The sequence below is a fragment of the Tenrec ecaudatus genome, chromosome 1 (assembly GCF_050624435.1).
Source record: "Tenrec ecaudatus isolate mTenEca1 chromosome 1, mTenEca1.hap1, whole genome shotgun sequence".
In the NCBI taxonomy this organism is placed as follows: domain Eukaryota; kingdom Metazoa; phylum Chordata; class Mammalia; order Afrosoricida; family Tenrecidae; genus Tenrec; species Tenrec ecaudatus.
This window is the reverse complement of record NC_134530.1, coordinates 218,055,090-218,073,074: the sequence shown is the minus strand read 5'-3', so window position 1 is coordinate 218,073,074 and position 17,985 is coordinate 218,055,090. Positions and strand designations below refer to the sequence as shown.

At 45.6% G+C, this 17,985-nt stretch overlaps 1 protein-coding gene across 1 annotated transcript in view; it reads left to right on the top strand.

The window, feature by feature from the left end:
* The first annotated feature begins 3,982 nt into the window (after positions 1–3,982).
* The window catches only part of KIF14 (kinesin family member 14), a 70,069-nt gene continuing 56,066 nt past the window's right edge, over positions 3,983–17,985 (top strand). The window contains exons 1-8 of the mRNA XM_075528751.1: positions 3,983–4,252; positions 6,360–7,573; positions 9,860–10,114; positions 11,107–11,194; positions 14,541–14,639; positions 15,437–15,489; positions 16,392–16,422; positions 16,868–16,975. Of these exons, the coding sequence (XP_075384866.1) occupies positions 6,477–7,573; positions 9,860–10,114; positions 11,107–11,194; positions 14,541–14,639; positions 15,437–15,489; positions 16,392–16,422; positions 16,868–16,975 (1,731 nt within the window). The 5' untranslated portion in view covers positions 3,983–4,252; positions 6,360–6,476. The remainder of the gene's footprint in view (positions 4,253–6,359; positions 7,574–9,859; positions 10,115–11,106; positions 11,195–14,540; positions 14,640–15,436; positions 15,490–16,391; positions 16,423–16,867; positions 16,976–17,985) is intronic.

Genomic DNA, 17,985 nt, shown 5'->3' with positions numbered 1-17,985 from the left:
TGTTTGAATTGTATTGGTAGGGAATGGGAGTTTGACCAGTTAGAATTAGGCTGCAAAAACGGAAACCCCAAATAAGGAGCATTTAAGAAGTAGTTCATTTTTATATTATGTAAAAGAAGCCAGTCAGTAGGCAAGCCAAGTTTGCTCCTTCGCACCAGGGGTTCAGAGTCCTTCCAATCCCTATTTCTCCTTTGCTCCATGATAGTCTTTGTCCTCATGGTCTGAATGACTGCCAAAGCTCCGGCCATCACAGGTATTTACCCAATTGAATATCTAGGCTGACACTTCAAACTCAACTTTTCCCAAGTTTAAACTTGTTGTTTCCTCTCTATTTTCCAGCTCCCCAATATCACTGGGAGAGTGAACAATGGAATGAGACCGAGAAGGAGGGAACAGAGACTCTGTAGCCCAGGAGAGAGAGAGAGAGAGAGAGAGAGAGAGAGAGAGAGAGAGAGAGAGAGAGCGCCAGCCTCAGGAAAGAAGACAAGGTAGCTTAAAACAGGGCGGTGACCCGTCGTGCTAACTACTGCAGAGAAATCCAGTCAGATGAAGATGGAAGGGCAGCTTTTATTGGATATGGCAGTCAGGTTGTGTTAGCAAGTCGAGCAGATCTCTGTTCAATGTTGAAGCTCATGGACCAGAATATACCTTTTATAACTCTCACTATAATAACAATTGTGGAAGAGTGGGAGTGGAAGCTAGCTGGCAGTAAATTCAGGAGAAAGAGGGGTACAGAAGTAAAGAAAGTGTGAGTCTTCAATAAGCTTGAAGAAGTGGAATGTCTTGTTCTTATCTTGTGCCGTTCAATGTGGTTGAACGCAATACACACCACGATGCCGGCATCTAATAATCAAGAGCTGTGGACATGTCTGTTTTGTTGAGACAAAAGTCTTAGACTCTAGTCCCACTTGGTGTTTCTCCTCTGGTCCCATGCCTGGGCTCACTGGAGCGTTTTGTGTTTCCTTCATGACTCTTATGCTCCCCGTTGTCCCATCCCGCGGGACGTTCACCGTGGGTCCTGGAGGAGAGAGTGGGAATTGGGGGGGTACAAGAGGCACGGAGAATGAGGACAAGACAATATCCTGATCAAGTCCTGTTTTAATGAACAAAGAGTCACAGTTTATAAGGGCCAGCCAAGGGAGGGAGCCTCAGTGCACATGCAGATTAGGCTACCTTGGCAACAGGCCAATCAGGGAATTCAGGGGAGCGTGCCCTGCCCATGAGTCAGTAAGGGCTTACAGTCTTCAATTAGGTATGCAGAGGAGTGGCATGTACATGCAAATCAAGCATAGGGGAAGACGATCTTTTGCCCAATCAAGGGGATGCAGGACACGGGTGCTTATCTAAAGAGCATTACCCCTTGTTTGCTCAAGCTTTACAGCTGCAGTGCTCTGTCACGTAGGCTGGGGTAGAAGAATGCCCAGAGCTCAGGCTAATAAATGCCAAGTAATGGCTGGGCCTCACGGCTCCAGGCAAGTCCTAATAAATTCCAGCTTTGACTTCTCCACAATTCCTTTAGGACACAATCTTGTAATCAAATTCTGTCCCCTACCATTTCCAGGCGAACAGTCCTGACCCAGCAAACCACTGCCACATGAATGCAATGTGCTTCTCCCCCCCTGTAGATCTGCTACACCCTACTCCAACATGAGCGTGGATGTGAAGAGAGCTAGAGAGGTAAAGCTGGGGAAGCAATGCAAAAAGACAGGGATTAGAGAGGATGCTCTCTAATGTTAAGAGGAGAGAGGTGCTGAAGGTCCACAGGTGGCCCAAGGGGAGATGGAGAGGATGCACCCACAACATAGGTCTGGGACTAGCCCTGAGTAACAGGAGCAGCTGATGCTTGAGGCCTAAACAAGGGCTTAAATGAAGGTAGATTCACAGCTCATGGCAAATGATATTAAGAAATTAAGAAAACATGATCAGTAGAGTTATCTCAGGTGACTGAACATGCATTCAGTTCTGACTTAGTTCAAACATTGGAGTCTCTGGGCCCAGGATCCCTAGCAATGTAGTTGGTCACAAATTGGGCTCCTACCCACAGGGTCAGCTGTTTGAAACCACCAGCTGCCCCCTGAAAGAAAGAGAGGCTTTCTATCCGTCCTGAAGTTTAGCTGTAAACTCGTGGAGTTACATTCTAGTGGGAAGAGGCCGACACACAAATGACCAGAGTACATGGCATATGGTAGCACAGTGGTCTGCCGTTTGCAAACACTACCAGTCCTCAGGAGAAAAGACCAGGCTTTCTGTCCCGGTAAAGAGTGCCAGCCTCAGAGACCCACGGGGGGAGGGGGGGCAGTTCTACCCTGTCCCAGAGGGTCTCTGTGAGTCAGCATGGGCTCTGTGGCAGCAGGTTTGGGTGTTTTGAAGGAGAGAGTGCAAAGCTCTGATTCAGCCAGCTGCTTTGGGGTGTTGGGGAGAGCGCCAGATCCCCAAAGTCTGAGGGACTGAGACTTGAGCTAAGAAGTGTCTGGTTTCTCATCCTGTGACCCCTGTACTGGCCACACCTGCATTTTCTAGATTGCTTTCCTTCTTTCATAAAATGTAACAAGACCCAACATTTAAAACATTTAATCACACTGTAGCAAGTGGGAGATTCATCTTGTGCCTCCTTGGGGACAATGCTCTACTGTCCTTTCTGGATTTTTAATAGCGTATGGGTCCATTAGAAAAGGAATCACTATTTCATCTTTTTCTTATTTCTAGGGATTAAGCCGTAATCCTAACCTAATAAAATATGATGAACCTTATAACAGAGAGCTCATAAAATGTGTGACCTCAGTTCCTTAGCACTAGCCTTTAATAGGGGAACCCAGCCACTAGAAGAGTTACATTACAATGCACGGTTAGTAGCAAACATTTTATTGAACACCAATCCTGTATTTAGGATACATTGTCTCAGTTAATCCTCGGTACAGTTCTTTAGAGGGAGGCCGGGTGGTGTAGTGGCTTGTGTGTTGGGCTGCTAACCCCAAGGTCAGCAGTTTAACCCCCCTTGCAGCTCCTCAGGAGAAAGTTGCAGCTGCTGTGGGAAAGATGGCCAGCCTATGAAACCCAGAGAGACAGTTCTACTCTGCTCTATCGGGTAGCTATGGGTCAGAGAGAAAGCAACTCAATGGGTGTGAATAAGTGACAACTCTCAGGATGGGCACAATTATCATCTGCAAAATTCCAGATGAGGAACTTGAGGCACCCAAACGCTAAGCCAGTTTCTGCCAAGATTGAATTGAGAAGCACCACTTCCGTGTCATCAATGAAAGATCAAAGTCCTTCTTGTGTAATCTACAGGTGATTCCCAGGTTGCCCTTATTGCTAGGGAGTATTGATCCTGTGGGTGGAATTAAAAAGGTAGATTCTAACAAAACACGAGTAAGCAGCAGCAGTGAGTTTTATTTTTTACCTCAATATTAGCAGGGGAAATGCTAAGTACATTACATTATGATTTACTTTACCCTGGCAGCAGTCATGCCAAGTGTGTGCAATGACAAATTTCTTGGCAAGGCGGAGAAGTAATGCTTTTAACAATACTAAGTAAGGACAAACGCCCCTACCACTGACCAGTCAGTCTGCCACTTCCTGCGGTTGAAATTCCAGGGGCCTAGTGGTTACTCTTGGGCTGCGGTCCCCAAGCTTTTCAGTTCGAAACCACCAACTGCTCGTCGATGGAAAGATGAGGCTTTCTACTCCCGTAGCGTCGCAGTCTCGGAAACCCACAGGGGGCAGTCCTACCCTCTCCTAGGGGGTCGATGCGGGAGGGCATCAACTCACCAGCGAGTGAGTGCGGAGTACTTACCAGGCAGCCAGGCCCCGGCGGGGACAGGGCCGGAGGGGGCGGGGCCGGCGTTAGGTTTCCGAGCCTTTGCGTCCAGAGACCCAACTAGTGGCGCTTCCGGGGGCGGGAGGAAGCCAGGGGGCGTCACCGGATGCGACCTCCCACAGCCAATCAGAAGTTGGAGCGGCCATTCAAATTGCGGCAAGTGCGGCCGCCGGCGGCGAGTGACTTGTGAGCGGCCCCTCAGGGTTCCTAGCGGTGGTGACCCCTGCGGAGACGCCAAGGGCAGGTTCTGCGGGCCAGCGCGGCGGTTTGGACCCGTGGTCTCAGCGCCGGGCGCGGCACTCGCCCGGATTCCCGGTCGGCGGCCGGGAAGGAAGTCCCGGGAGGGGAAGACTCCTCAGGACTGGGCGGCCGGACTTGTGGGCCCCTCGGCGGGGTCTCCGCCTGCAGTCTCGCCCGGCCGGGGGCCACTAAGAGGTACATTCGCTGTCACAACCCGGAGGTGCAGTCAAGGGGATGTTTTCATTGTGACATTTCTCCCTGCCCCTTTTAAAATCGGACGGCGGAAATCCCCAAATGAACAAAACCGTTCCAGGTCTGTGGAAGTCGAAAGTCGATTTTTGCTTCAATAGACTCTCCAGCGTTCTTTCTTCGCTTGTAGATCCATCTCCTTGTAGTTTGTGGCTGCCGTTGGGGGGAGCCGGGACCCGATCCCTCTTCAGCCTGCCAACGGAAAGCATCACACAGGTGCACACCGTTGTGCGGAAGTATTCCTTTGTGCATCTGCCCCCACCCAGCTTTTTGTAATGATGGCATGCATACATAACTCCAAAAGATGAACTTAAACATTGCCTTCTTCCAGTTTTTGTTCCTGGGTAGCTGCAGTCTAGGAAGTGGTTGTGGCCGAGTGTCATTTTACAAGTTAGAGCACCGCATGCAAATTTGCAGACTCGTTTTTTTTTCGTTGTTACTTTTGTCAACAGGACGAATTGGCTGAAGAGCTGACTAGAAGCCAAGCCAGCCTGCTGTTCTCATTCTTCTAAGTTTTAATGCTAGGCAGATGTTGTTGACACGTATTTACAAACACATCTGCCTAATGTGTTGTCTTCCAACTAGAGAGCAGGCAGCCAACTTATCTAATCGTGCATAGTTTGCCCAACGCAGCCAGTCATGCCCACTGCTTCTGGTACTCTTTTGGGAATAAGCTGTCAAATTTCAACCTCATTTTAATCGTGCCCTTAGACTCCTGTATTTGACATCCACCCCAGAGGAAGTTTTAAAAATACTTTCTGACTCTGACTTAGGCACCGTGGTTTCATTTAGACTGTACTCTCCACGGCTTGTAATACAGATTTTTACCCCCACTAACAGAGTGTTCTCCAGCAGCTTTGCATTCTTGGAAATGGCAAGAGAGCAAAGACGCAGTTGCTGTCAGTTAATATGGGTAAACATTCTGAGCATTCCCAGACCCCCCCACATCACCTACTAAATCCTTCCAGATAACCTAAAAAAACCTGAAATCACACGAATATAGGGTAAAAGCCCGAAGTACATGATAACGATAAAACCAGCCTATACAAAGTAGAAATAACCAATGAGAGACAGCGTGGTGGCAGCACACTCACTGCTGGGACACGCTGCCTCTGTGATGGTTCCCTTGTAAAACAAATGCTAAATGTCCTTTTTTCATAAACACAAAAAATTCTCTTCGGATTTGTTTCACTTAGTGATAACAAGTAGGTTTTTTTTCTAAAAGGGAAGTAGCATAAAGGGAACTTTCAAAAGGTGGGAGATATTGTACTTAAAAAACTCTGCTGATATAGTACTTTTTATATCTCATACATCACATGGTACAGTTGGCCTGGTGAAGGGTTAATCTGTGTTTTCCCTCCTAACTAAGAAAGTGAGATGGGGGATCAAGGTAGGTCTTATCTTTGAAATCTACTACCGGCTCTCAGAGGGCCTGACATGTAATGAAAAACCCCCTTCCCTGTGGGTCAGTAGAGGGTGGCAGTGTTTGCCTTTTGGGAATTAAGCCATCAGGCCTGTCTACTGAGGTGCGTCTGGGGGACTGGAACTTGCAGCCTTTTGCTTTGTAGCTGAATGGGTTAACAACTTGCACTGCCCTGGCCTATAATGAGGACTCACTACATTTATTTGCCGAATTGGGATTGAGGGAAGAGATTTGTCCAAAGCTGCTTGGAAGTGATGTCTGAGCTGGGGATTGCGTGCTGGAGACCACAGGTGTTAATTGCAGCCCCTAAGAAGGTGCTTCTGCTAGCTAGCGGCACATCATTGGGGGATCTGCCTTTGAAATGAGTAGATAGAGGGAAGCAGCTCTCCAAATGGACAGAAAAGACCAAAGGACCGCGGAGGCAGAGGTTGGGTGTATAGGGAGGATCACAGTACCCAGGACTGCAAATGTCACAGGGGCAAGTAGGCAAAGGATCGGACAGTGTCATTGTTGCTGCTGTGGTCTCTTGCACCCCTCTGGAAAGTTGCTTTTCCAACGGTAGGCTTTCTAGAGTCTTTAAAACCTGTTTGTAGTCTGTACAACCTAATTTTTTCCCTTTCTGTCTTATAGGTTTTCAACTATTTTCAGAAACTGACCACCGAAGAAATGGCTGGAAGTCAAACAATCGTCCAGAGAGGAGCGTAGGTTCCTCAGCAGCATTGTTTGAACTGCTGAGCTGCTGCCAACATGTCAGTCTCTATGGCTTACCGTCGACAGGACAGCGACCTCCTGGGTGTTCCTTCCTCCCCAAAGAACTCATCAGGGGGTGGCCTCTCCCGCAGCAGCCACCTCAAGCCGCATGAGAAGTCAGAGCTGGCAGAAGGTGAAGGTGATGACCCGCTCTTGACATGTACAAGTGGAAGCCGAGAGATAAACAGCACGTATGTGATTTCTGCCTGTAAGAAAGCAGGCAGCCTCCCCCTGGGCCCTCAGCCTGTAGGAAGGTTGACACTTCAGAGAAGAGTTACAAGGAAGGCAGAATCATCTTGGCTTGGTAGTGAGTTGGGAGAAACCATTGAAAAAACAGCTGAACAACGCCTGACGTTACAACGTCGGGCTCAAGCCGACCCTGGGGAGAAGTGGAACAGAAGGCAGCAGCAGAAACCGGGAGGTGGAACAGAACGTCACGGTGCCTCCCAGGAAACCGGTAGCAGTGGGAAGGCTATAAATCCCGGGGGAAATGCTCTCATTGCATCTTCAGTAGTGTTCGTTGAGGACTCACAAAGCCCTGCACTGGTGACTGAAGAAAAACACAAAGAAACGTTTTCTGCCCCTAGGGAGGAAACTGAAAGTGCTGCCCGGAGGTACTTAACTCATGGAGGCCCTGTTGGTTCTCGGAGTCACATTGAACTTGTGAGAGCTGGATCCTTGGCGACAAAACCTCTTCAGAGCAAGTTGGATGTCAAGGCGTTTGGAACAGATCACGTACCTCACAGAAGTGTTGGGAAGGATGCGGCGAAAAATTTAGCTCCTCAGTTGGGAACCTTAGACAGAGGAAGGACGCCCACGAAGTGTGTAACTGAACACAGGTCCACACCAAAGGGGAGTGTGTCTCGGCTGAAGAGCCCGGCTGCACCCATACTGAAGGCTAAGCTACCCAGCCTTCAAACTGCACAAAGGCCCCAGAGTTCTCTTCTTGCAAATAAAAGTGAAAGGTCACACGAAGCTACACTCCCTGCTGAAGCAGAAACCACATTCCAGAACACCTACAGAGAAGCAGACCCCTTCAAAGTTGAGAACAGCCAGGTGACGGTGGCCGTGCGTGTGAGGCCTTTCAGCAAGAGGTACGTGTGCCTGGGCCAAGTAAGCCGCCTGCCTCCACAAAGTCGATGGACTCAACGTGCGTTTTTACGCCTGTTGGCAATATTTTTATACAGACAGCTTTTAAATGTAGTTGTAGTATGTTGCCTATTTTTAGTGATTATCTTTTAAAATGAAAAAAATTAGAAAATCATATTTTCTAAATCATATTTTTTGAAAAAAAAGATACATTGCTTTTGAATAACCTGAGTGAGTCATTTGAGTCTCTGGTTTGGTATGTTTTCACATCTGTCACACTCGGTGGGTGCATCTTTTTTTTCCTTGAGAAGAACCTAACAGGTCACTCAGTGCTCAAAGAGATCCTTCTGGGATCCATCCCCGAGTGCTGATCGTCACCGTCTCAGATTGATGATGATGATTGTCAGTGCGGTGACATGCTAGGTTTGCTTCCAATGACCAAAATCTGTCTCCCAGAAGTGGCTGTGGGTGGGTGATGACAGAGTAGGGATAGGGCTGAGACAGGTAGATGACAAAACGGGAATGCAGCATTCCAGTATTTTGGAATACTGTAAGAGAAGGCAGTGGAAACGTCACAAGGTCAGTAGTTTCAAATTTTATTATTACCGTATTTGCTCGAGTATACGCGGAGGCACCTAATTTAACCACCAAAACCTGGGGGGCTTTTCAGCATAAAAAATGTGCTGAGAAAACTTGGCTTATCCTCGAGTGTATACAGCCTTAGCATTAGGTGTGTTTTGGGTGGATAGTCACAGAGCAGATTTGCTTTTCCTTTGCAGTTTGTCCCATGGCGTCAATTACAGTCCCACATCTTCCCACTGTCTCCTTGGGTTTGCAATCTCCATCCCTTCTCCTCTCCTATCCTTTCCTGTCTTTTGTGCTTAGTCCCTGGGCCCGGGCTGCCCCCTGAGCTCCTTATGGATGATTGTTCTAGTGGGTGTGTACCTCCCTCATGATAATTTTCACCTTATAAACCTAATATTTGTCTGCTGGGAGCCATGGTGGTGGTGTGGTTACATGTTGAGCTGTGACCCGCATGGTCAGCAGTTTGAAACCATCAGCAGCTCTGCTGGAGAGAGACGGCTTCTCCCCCCCCCCCCAGTGAACAGTGACAGTCTCAGGCCCCCCAACCCCCCAGTGAACAGTGACAGTCTCAGGAGCCCACCGGGGTGCTGTGAGTGGGCAGGGACTCCCCGGCAGTGAGTCTGGTTTGTTGCTTTGTCTGGACATGGAGTCACAGGAATGTGTTCAATTCCATATTTCCAGAGGGGTGTCTAAAGGCCAGGGTCTCAGGGAGTTGTTTAAAGCTTGATGGCGTGTAGCTAAGCAAGTCAGAAAAAGATCCAGTGATGACTGGTGGAAGGGGCCTTCTAGTGTGAGAGGAAAGGTCAGTCAGTAGTTCAAGGCAAATCAAAATAGTACTGCGAGGCTCAAAAGTGAGCACGTGGGGCCCAAGGAGGGAAGAGAGCTGAGTAGGAGTTAATTTTGCTCTCCAGAAGCTTCTAGAACCACAGTAGGGAGAGGTTACAGAGAGAACAGAGCCAGTGAAGACAAAATGTAAGCTGGGTGACTACACTAACAGACCAGACACATCCGATGATCCCAGGAAGCTGGGCTGGGGTGGAGGGCTCTGGCCACACTTGTGAGGCAGGCGGTTTCTGGTATAAGTACTGATCTGAGCTAAAGCCAGGAGGAAAAAGGATATCGGGTACCAAAGACGCATCTTGGTTTCCCGCAGATCTAGAGTCAGCGTGAGGCTTCAACCTCGGTGTGAGGATGGACGTGCAGACATGCAACGGGGGAGAAAATCTGGGGAGGAGAGTGAGGCCAAGCACGACCACAGCTGCAGAGACTTAGGATTCAAATTAAGTACAATGAAGCTTGTTGAGTTGCTAATTTGTGTCTTTTTTTACATAGATTTACACCCCCAGGTTTCTGTGAAATATGCCCAAGGTAGATTTTCAGATTGGAACTGAAGAGTGTGGGTAGGTTAGTCGGGAGGATAGGGAAGGAAAAAGGTAGCTCAAGAAAAGGAGGATGAGAAAGAAGTTTAAAAAACCCCGTCTAAGAACTCTGGAGCCCCAGGTTCCTGTCGTGCGGTGGCATTGGAGAGCTCTTGGGCGCCATTAGAACTGTGCTTGCTGGCCTGTGTTTCCACTGAAAATGGAAAGGTGGACTTGCTTTTGAAGCATGGCCTAGTCACTGCTTTGAGGCGCGCATTCCAGCCTGCGGGAGTCCTACAGGAGAGTAGTATAGGAACTTACTTCTTTTATTCGTGCTTCTTTTTGAAGAGAGAGAATTGAAAAGGCATCCCAGGCGGTCTTCGTGAACGGGGCGGAAGTAGTGGTGCAGCATCCCAGCATGAAACAAGTGTACAACTTCCTGTACGACGTCGCCTTCTGGTCCTTCGAGGAATGCCATCCCAGCTACGCTGGCCAGACAGCTGTTTATGAGACACTCGCGTTGCCACTCCTGAAGAAAGCGTTTGAGGGCTACAACACCTGTCTCTTTGCCTATGGTCAGACCGGCTCAGGAAAATCATACACGTAAGTTTTATCGCAAATGGAACAATTCAGGAAGTACTCAGTCTTCCTCTCTAGGGAAAGCAGCATGGTATGTGAGAAAGTTTTGAAAGCACGCGGATCAAGGCTGGAGTCTCAGCTGCATGTTAGCTCTGCATACGTGCTGCATATTCTGCATACAAAGTACATATTTTCTTTGCATACACATTATGTATTTGCTCTGCGTACATATAGCATATTAGGTTTGCAAACTTGGGCAAGTTACTTTGAACTTCACCCATGAGATAGCTCTGTAAATATCTTTGGCCCCAATTTACTGTAATTATATTTCATGTATGATCACAAGCTGAGAGAGGTTACAGATACTTGTAAGTATTGGCATCAAAATGAAAAATATGGCATCCAATAATCAGTAGCTGTGATAATACCTGTCTTAGAAGGAAATACTCTGAATTTTAATGATAAGTAATATTTAAGTAATTCTTCCTATATTCTAAGCACTATGCTAAAAAGACTTTTTTTTACACTCCCTTAAAACAGTCTTCTGAATTAGAGATTTCTAGTATTCCCATGGGAGTCCTGGTGGCATAGGGTTACATGCTGGGCTGCAATCTGCAGTCGGGCGGTTTAAAACCCCTAGCCACTCGAAGGGAGAAAGACAGGGCTTTCTACTCCCATAAAGAGTTGCAGCCTCGGAAGCCCACAGGGGCAGTTCTACCCGATTCCCTAGGGTCACTATGAGTTGGCATCAACGCCGAGGCAGTGAGGTTAGCCCCATTTTATACAAGAAGAAATGGAGGCTTGGTGAAGCTAAGTATCTTATCCAAGGTCACAGAGCTGGCCAGTGGTAAATCAGGATTTGAACTCAGGTAGATGTGGCTCCAGGGCCTAGGTTCTTCGCTATGAACTGTGAGATTTAATTAGCTTGTTCCCCCACTCCGATCCCTGCAAAGGACTTAAACACACACAAATACACCCTTAGCCAGTTTTATCCTTATTCTTAATGTGTTTTCCAGGATGATGGGATTCAATGAAGAACCAGGAATAATTCCAAGATTCTGTGAAGATCTTTTTGCTCAAGTAGCCAAACAACAAACCCAAGAGGTATGTTCTCAGAGCACCCACAAGCCTGCAGATTAGACTAGCAGGCAATCCTATCGCTAAAATCAGGGCGATGGCCATGAAGGAAATGCTTCATGGAAGATTGAGCTCTAATATCTAGGTCGCTTTCCTTTGCCACAGTGACATAGAAAAGGCAGGTGGGATTCCAAATTTAGAATCTATCTTCCCAACCGTCTCTACTTTGTTCCTTTTGTTTATCTAGTGGCTCACACTGCCGCAGTGGGGCTCTAGCACAGTGGTTCTCAACCTTCCTCATGCTACAACCCTTTAATGCAGTTCCTCATGTGGTGGTGAACCCTAACCATAAAATTATTTTCGTTGTTGCTTCATAACTGAAATGTTGCTACTGTTATGAATCGGGAAACCCCTGTGAAAGGGTTGTTTGACCCCCAAAGGGGTCCACAGGTTGAGAACCGCTGCTCTAGAATATGTGCTTCAGCAGGGAAGCGGTGAACAGACTTAACTGAGGGCAGCAGACACTTAGGGACAGTATGGAGCAGAATGGGAGCAGTGCAGTTGGAATTTAAACCCAGCTTGACTTTGACTCCAATGACCTTGCTCTTCCTGCTCCCCTCTCCCTGAAAGACCTGGGCCTGCTCACCCTCTCACCTTTTCACTCACACATTAGCCAATATTCACTACTTGTCAGACAATCTGTTAGACCACTCCTATCCAGGTTTGCTGGATCATAAGAATCATTAAGCTGTGACATAGTCAGGAAGGGGGTGGGTGGTGGTGGTGGTGGTGGTGGTGGTGTGTGTGTGTGTGTGTGTTTTAAAAATCTCTTCTGGAGATTCTGATTCAGGTACCTTGAGGTAAAGCCTGGGAATTTATCATTGTCAGACTTTCCTACTTATAATTCTTAGGGTAAGGAAAGTTTGAAAAGGTTTGTGCTAGATTTGGTGAGGTGGAGTTTAAGATCCCAGTTTTTATAGTCAAGAAGTTTGTGGTATGATAGGAAAAGCAGGTCAGGAAATGGCCCAAGTGGTAGATGCTAAGTAAGGCAGAGCAGGTAGATGCTAAGTAAGGCGGAGGCTTTGTTAGTGCAAGAGCAGGGTATTGTGAGAAGATGCAGAAGCAGGCAGAGCCGGAGGTAAGAGTAACAGAGTTTATTAAAAAGATACATAATAACTATTAGTCGGGTGAAGAAGAGGAAGAACAGCATTTTAGGCAGAGGGCAGGCAGCATGACCCTGGAGAGGCAGGTTGAACTCAACCCGTGAAGGACTTTCTGACTAAGAAGGCTCTGAAGGAATTTGAAGCAGACAAGTGATTAGATCACATTTGCACTTAAATAAAAGGACAACCCTGGCTATGGTGCAGATAATGCACTGAAGGGAAGTAGGGCTGGAAGTTCCTCTGGATCCTCATGCCCACTCCTCATTGCTGTCTAGTGGATCCCGACTCGTGGGACAACTTGCCCCGTGATCGTCAAGGCTGTCATCTTAAGGAACCAGATGGCCATGTCTTTCCTACTACAGAGCAGCCAGTGGGTTCAAACTACCAAAGTTTTGGTTGGTAGTGTACTTAAGCACTGTGCCACGATTGTATGAATAAACATGCATGGTTGTGAATTTTTTTTTTTAAATTTTAACAATTTATTGGGGCTCATACAATTCTTTTCACAGTTCATATATATACATACATCAATTGTATAAAGCACATCTGTACAGTCTTTGCCCTAATCATTTTTTTCTCTTTTCTTCTTTTACATTTTATTAGGGACTCATACAACTCTTACCACAATCCATACATATACATACATCAATTGTATAAAGCACATCCATACATTCCCTGCCCCAATCATTCTCAAGGCATTTGCTCTCCACTTAAGCCCCTTGCATCAGGTCCTCTTTTTTTTCCCCTCCTCCCTCCCCATTCCCCCCTCCCTCATATGCCCTTGGTAATTTATACATCGTTGTTTTGTCATATCTTGCCCTATCCGGAGTCTCCCTTCCCCCCTTCTCTGCTGTCCCTCTCCCAGGGAAGAGGTCACATGTGGATCCCTGTAATCAGTTCCCCCTTTCCAACCCACTCACCCTCCACTCTCCCAGCATCGTCCCTCACACCCTTGGTCCTGAAGGTATCATCCACCCTGGATTCCCTGTACCTCCAACCCTCATATGCACCAGTGGGTTGTGAATTTTGAGCCTTTATGCCAAAATCTGTTCTTAGGCTCTTGCTTGGTACCATTGAGTTGGTTCCTGCTCATAGTGACGTGTCTATCACAGAATTAAATACTGCCTGTTACTGTGCCGTCCTCATGATCGTTGTAGCCACGATGCCAGTCTGCCGCATTGAGGGTCTTCCCCATTTCACTGACACTCTGATTTGCCAAGCGTATTGTCCTCCAGGGACTGGCCTCTCCTGATAATCTGTCCTTGTACATGAGATGAAGGCTTTCTATCCTTACTCCTAAGGAAACTTCTGGTCCTACTTCTTTCAAGACAGCTGTGTTCATTCTTGGACAATAACTGGAAGAGTGCTTTGTACTATTGAGGCCCAATAAATATTTGGTGAATTAAACCCAACTCTTTGAAATTTCCCGAAGCTCCCATTTCTGTTAATCTTTCTCCTGAGTCTGCAGAAGAAGTTTATTTCTCTTACGAAGAACCTTGCACAGGTAATGGGAGCAACATTTTCTCTCTTTGGCCTTTGCACCTTGACTTTGAGTCAAACGGTGGAGAAGCCCAGTCTCAGTGAGTCCGATGACTGCTTTCTGCCCCCTCAGGAGGATCATTGCTCGGAGGTCATCTTAACTAACCAGATGCCCACATACTGGGTCTCTCCCTCCCTGAGCTTTTCAATGCTCAGTTGCTGGTATCCCCTTCCTGCAGAGCATGCCCCGCCTCCACCTGGTCGGGTCCACTCTTCCACTCAAACCTCAGATCCTGTTTTCTTCTTACCCAGTCGATCTGGCCATCCTCATCTCTCTCCTCTCTGATTCATCATTTTACTGTGGTCGTCATCTGTCATTCTGGTTCTTCATTTGCTATTGCCCTTGTGTTTTCTTGTTACCCAGTCGATCTGGCCATCCTCATCTCTCTCCTCTCTGATTCATCATTTTACTGTGGTCGTCATCTGTCATTCTGGTTCTTCATTTGCTATTGCCCTTGTGTTTTCTTTTGGGAAAGGCACATTGTCTTTCCTTAAGATGGTGGTAACCTCCTGGCAAGGAACCTTGTCTTATAACCTTCTAGCTATAGCCTAACGCCATACACAGAGATATTTAAGAAATACTTAATGGATTGAATTGAACTCAGAGGTGAATGAGAAGAAATGTAAAGGCTTTTACATGATGCTTCATGTGCTGTTTCTATTCCTACTAGGTCAGCTACCACCTTGAAATGAGCTTCTTTGAAGTATATAATGAAAAAATTCACGACCTTCTGGTTTGCAAAGGTGAAAATGGGCATACGAAGCAACCTGTAAGATATAAACATTATTTGTCTTTGATTTCTGTTTTTATAAATGCATGGAATTGCATATGATTTCAAGATTTAAAGTTTTACTAAAATGCTATAACATGATAGCCAATACTTGGGAGTAATAATTTGACTTTTGTTACTTAGTAAGTAAACCTGAGTACCAGTAGTTGAAGTGAAAGTTGGATATTAAAATACCTCTTTTTAATTTTAATCATATTTGGGTAAAAGTTAAAGATAAGTTATTTTGTTATACGATTTAGTTAGACCACTTAAATGGAACATCTAACACCTAAACGTGTAAGGCCAAAGAGGCAGTAAAAGTTTAAAGAAAGAAAATTTTTATTGTGGAATTTATATTTCATTGGGTTATGTAGAAAATTGCTATTTTATAGCGATTCCTTTTCTGTGATATAGAAAGCTTCACAAATGCATAGGCTTTTGAAAACAACTGCTTTATGGGTTAACACATTTTTAATTTTGAAAAGACCTTTGGAGCACCAAAGACCCACCTAATGTGAAGGCGTCAATCGGCTTGCTGGAGGGCAATTGACCTTGCAGCTTCTTCTTGGTAGAATCAAGGAGTTCAAAACAAAACAAAGCAAAAACAAAACTTGGCATTTTCTTCTGTGACCTTTATATACTTTACATGTATTTACATATTCTGGTTATAAAAAAAGATCTAAAAAAAAGAGATCTCTTTCCCTTAGCATAAAATATAGAGTAATAATCATTCGGGATTATACTGATTATGCGAGACTTGCCTTATACTTACTGATGCTAGTGTTTGCGTCTCCTAGCTGAGAGTGAGGGAGCACCCCATGTCTGGACCCTACGTGGAGGCGTTGTCAATGTAAGTGCTGGCTCCGAAAGAGCGTGTGTCAGTGCTGTTCTCCCACATCCCTACTTTCTCCTCACGTGCCTCCCGACCTTTGGAATTCTGGATAACTGCTTAGCGTGTTAGCCGTTCTGCTCTTCAGTTCAATACCTCCCTTCCAACTGGAGCGTTAGTTCCTTGCTTTTATATTTGTGTTTTCACCGCATCCCTAAAGTGCCTGCCATGGAGTATAAATTACACTGACTATGAAATAAGTATTTGATTTTGCTGCCCTTCACTCTCTGTGCTTTCTATTAAGTTAATTCTTTGTTCTCAATCTGCTTTGTTTACTTATTACTTTAAGATGAAGAGAGAAGGCGTGAAGATGGATTAAGAGTTGTTTGGTGCATGCTGAGAGTCATTTTCTTCCAGCACTTCAAATGACTTCCTTAAAGGATAGAAACAGTTATTAGGTTTGAGTTCAACTGCATTTGTTAAACCTAGGATTATGTTGACACTCAGACATGTGTGCGTGTCTGTGCGGGTACACATTGTCATGCAAAATAAATCTTTCGATCGCATGATTATTGATTATGAATATTATAATGCTAAGATACTAAGATATATCATTCAGAAAAATTGTACTCTCTGGTAAAATTAAAAGATTGCTTTGAGGACAGGCAGATTTATCGAGACTAAAGTTTATTAAGGTTACTGGGGAGAGAGGATGGGAACACTTAGAAGTGGGCGGTGTTGACGGTTGCACGGCAACTGTTCTGTTATGAATACAGTAACACACAAAGTACACATGTCCACACAGAACCACATTATTCTCTTCAAGAAAGGGGTAAATGAAAAATTCTATGAGCATTAATATAAAGGCTATTTTCTGAGAACCAGAGTATCATCAGTAAAACTTTTTTTTTCTTTTAAAATAGGAATGTTGTCAGTTCTTACTCTGATATCCAGGTAAGATTATGTACTTTGTCTTTTTCTTTGCTAGAAAGATCATTGTCATAAATATTCATAAGAATGTTTCTCCTTAATTGCTGTTTGCATAAATAGATGATTAACCTCATTAATATATCATGAACTAATTTTGTTTGTTAAACTTTGATCAAATGGATGGCTCTTTCAAATAACAAAAAAAAGGCCATTATTTCAGTTTAGTTGTAGAAATGGTCTTTTAAAAGTTTTTTTTTCTGAAACAGATTTCTGTGATATAAAAGAAAAAAAATAGACAATGGGAACACAAATGAATAAGAGATGAACATTTATTAATAGTCTCATTTTATAAGCTAATTATAAATGGGTACATGTGCTTACTTAGCTTTGTTGCTCTGTAATTTGTTGTTCTGATAAATGACTGCCTGCCGCGGTGACCTCCCTCCCTCCCTCCCTCCTCTGTCGTTAGAGTTGGCTGGAATTGGGAAATAAGCAAAGAGCCACCGCGGCTACTGGTATGAATGACAAAAGCTCCCGATCCCACTCTGTGTTCACCCTCGTGATGACCCAGACCAAGGTATTTGGTTTCTGTGTGTGTATGTTCTGCTCTGTAACAGGTTATTCTGCTATAGAAGGTAAAAAATAGACTTAAAGGTCTACATTTTTCCTTCAAGTCAAAAGAGTACAGTCAGAAACATGTACATGGAATTGAACTTTAGGATGTAAATCTTTGTGTTGGACATTGCGCAGACACCTGTGCCCGTGGGGCTTTTGGGTACACTGACGGGGCTGCTGAGTGGCACGTGGCCTAAGCAGCTCCCGCCGAGGACACCTCAGGTAAGTCCTGCCCACCTGTTGCTGCCTTCTATACAGAGAGAAAGTCAGAGACAACCTGCCCAGGGAGTGCTACATGCAGGACAAGGGGGCTAGGGTTACCCAAGCCAGGCCTTAGTAACTTTCATTGGCACCTTATAATATTAAACATGGCAAAACATGGGGCTCCTCCTCCCCCCACCCCGGTCTGGGAGCTGAGGGACACCAGCATTGCCCCTCCCGCTGCTGTCGACTAGGTGGCTTCCAGGCCTCGGGCAGCAGCTGTGCTGAAGGAGGCTCAGGCCTCAAGTGGAAGGTCTGGTGTCCTGATACTCAGCTCCCTGGGTGCCCAGGACATCTATGTGGTCGGACACTGCCCAAGTAAGCATTAACTCTGAGTTACTTACAATGTCAGTGTGACTCACTATTTCAAAAAATACACAGTGACCATACATAGAGTGTTTGGAAAACACAGGAGAAAGTAAAAAGGTTGTAAAAACTCAGCCATGGGTTCCACTACTCAAATAATACTTCCCCCAAATGTCTTGATATAATTTATAAAATCTACAGTAATTATATGCTATTAAAATGCTTTGGCAAATCATTTTAAATAACTAAATGTTTCACTAACTTGCAATCTGCTGAGTCTATCTCTGCTGTTGGCGTTGATTGGATGTGGTCTTTCAGTGATTTTGCTTGTAGAGTGCTGAGATAAACGTGTGTGTGTCACGCTTTTTCTCAATGTTTCCTTAATATAACTTAGGAGTGGTGGGC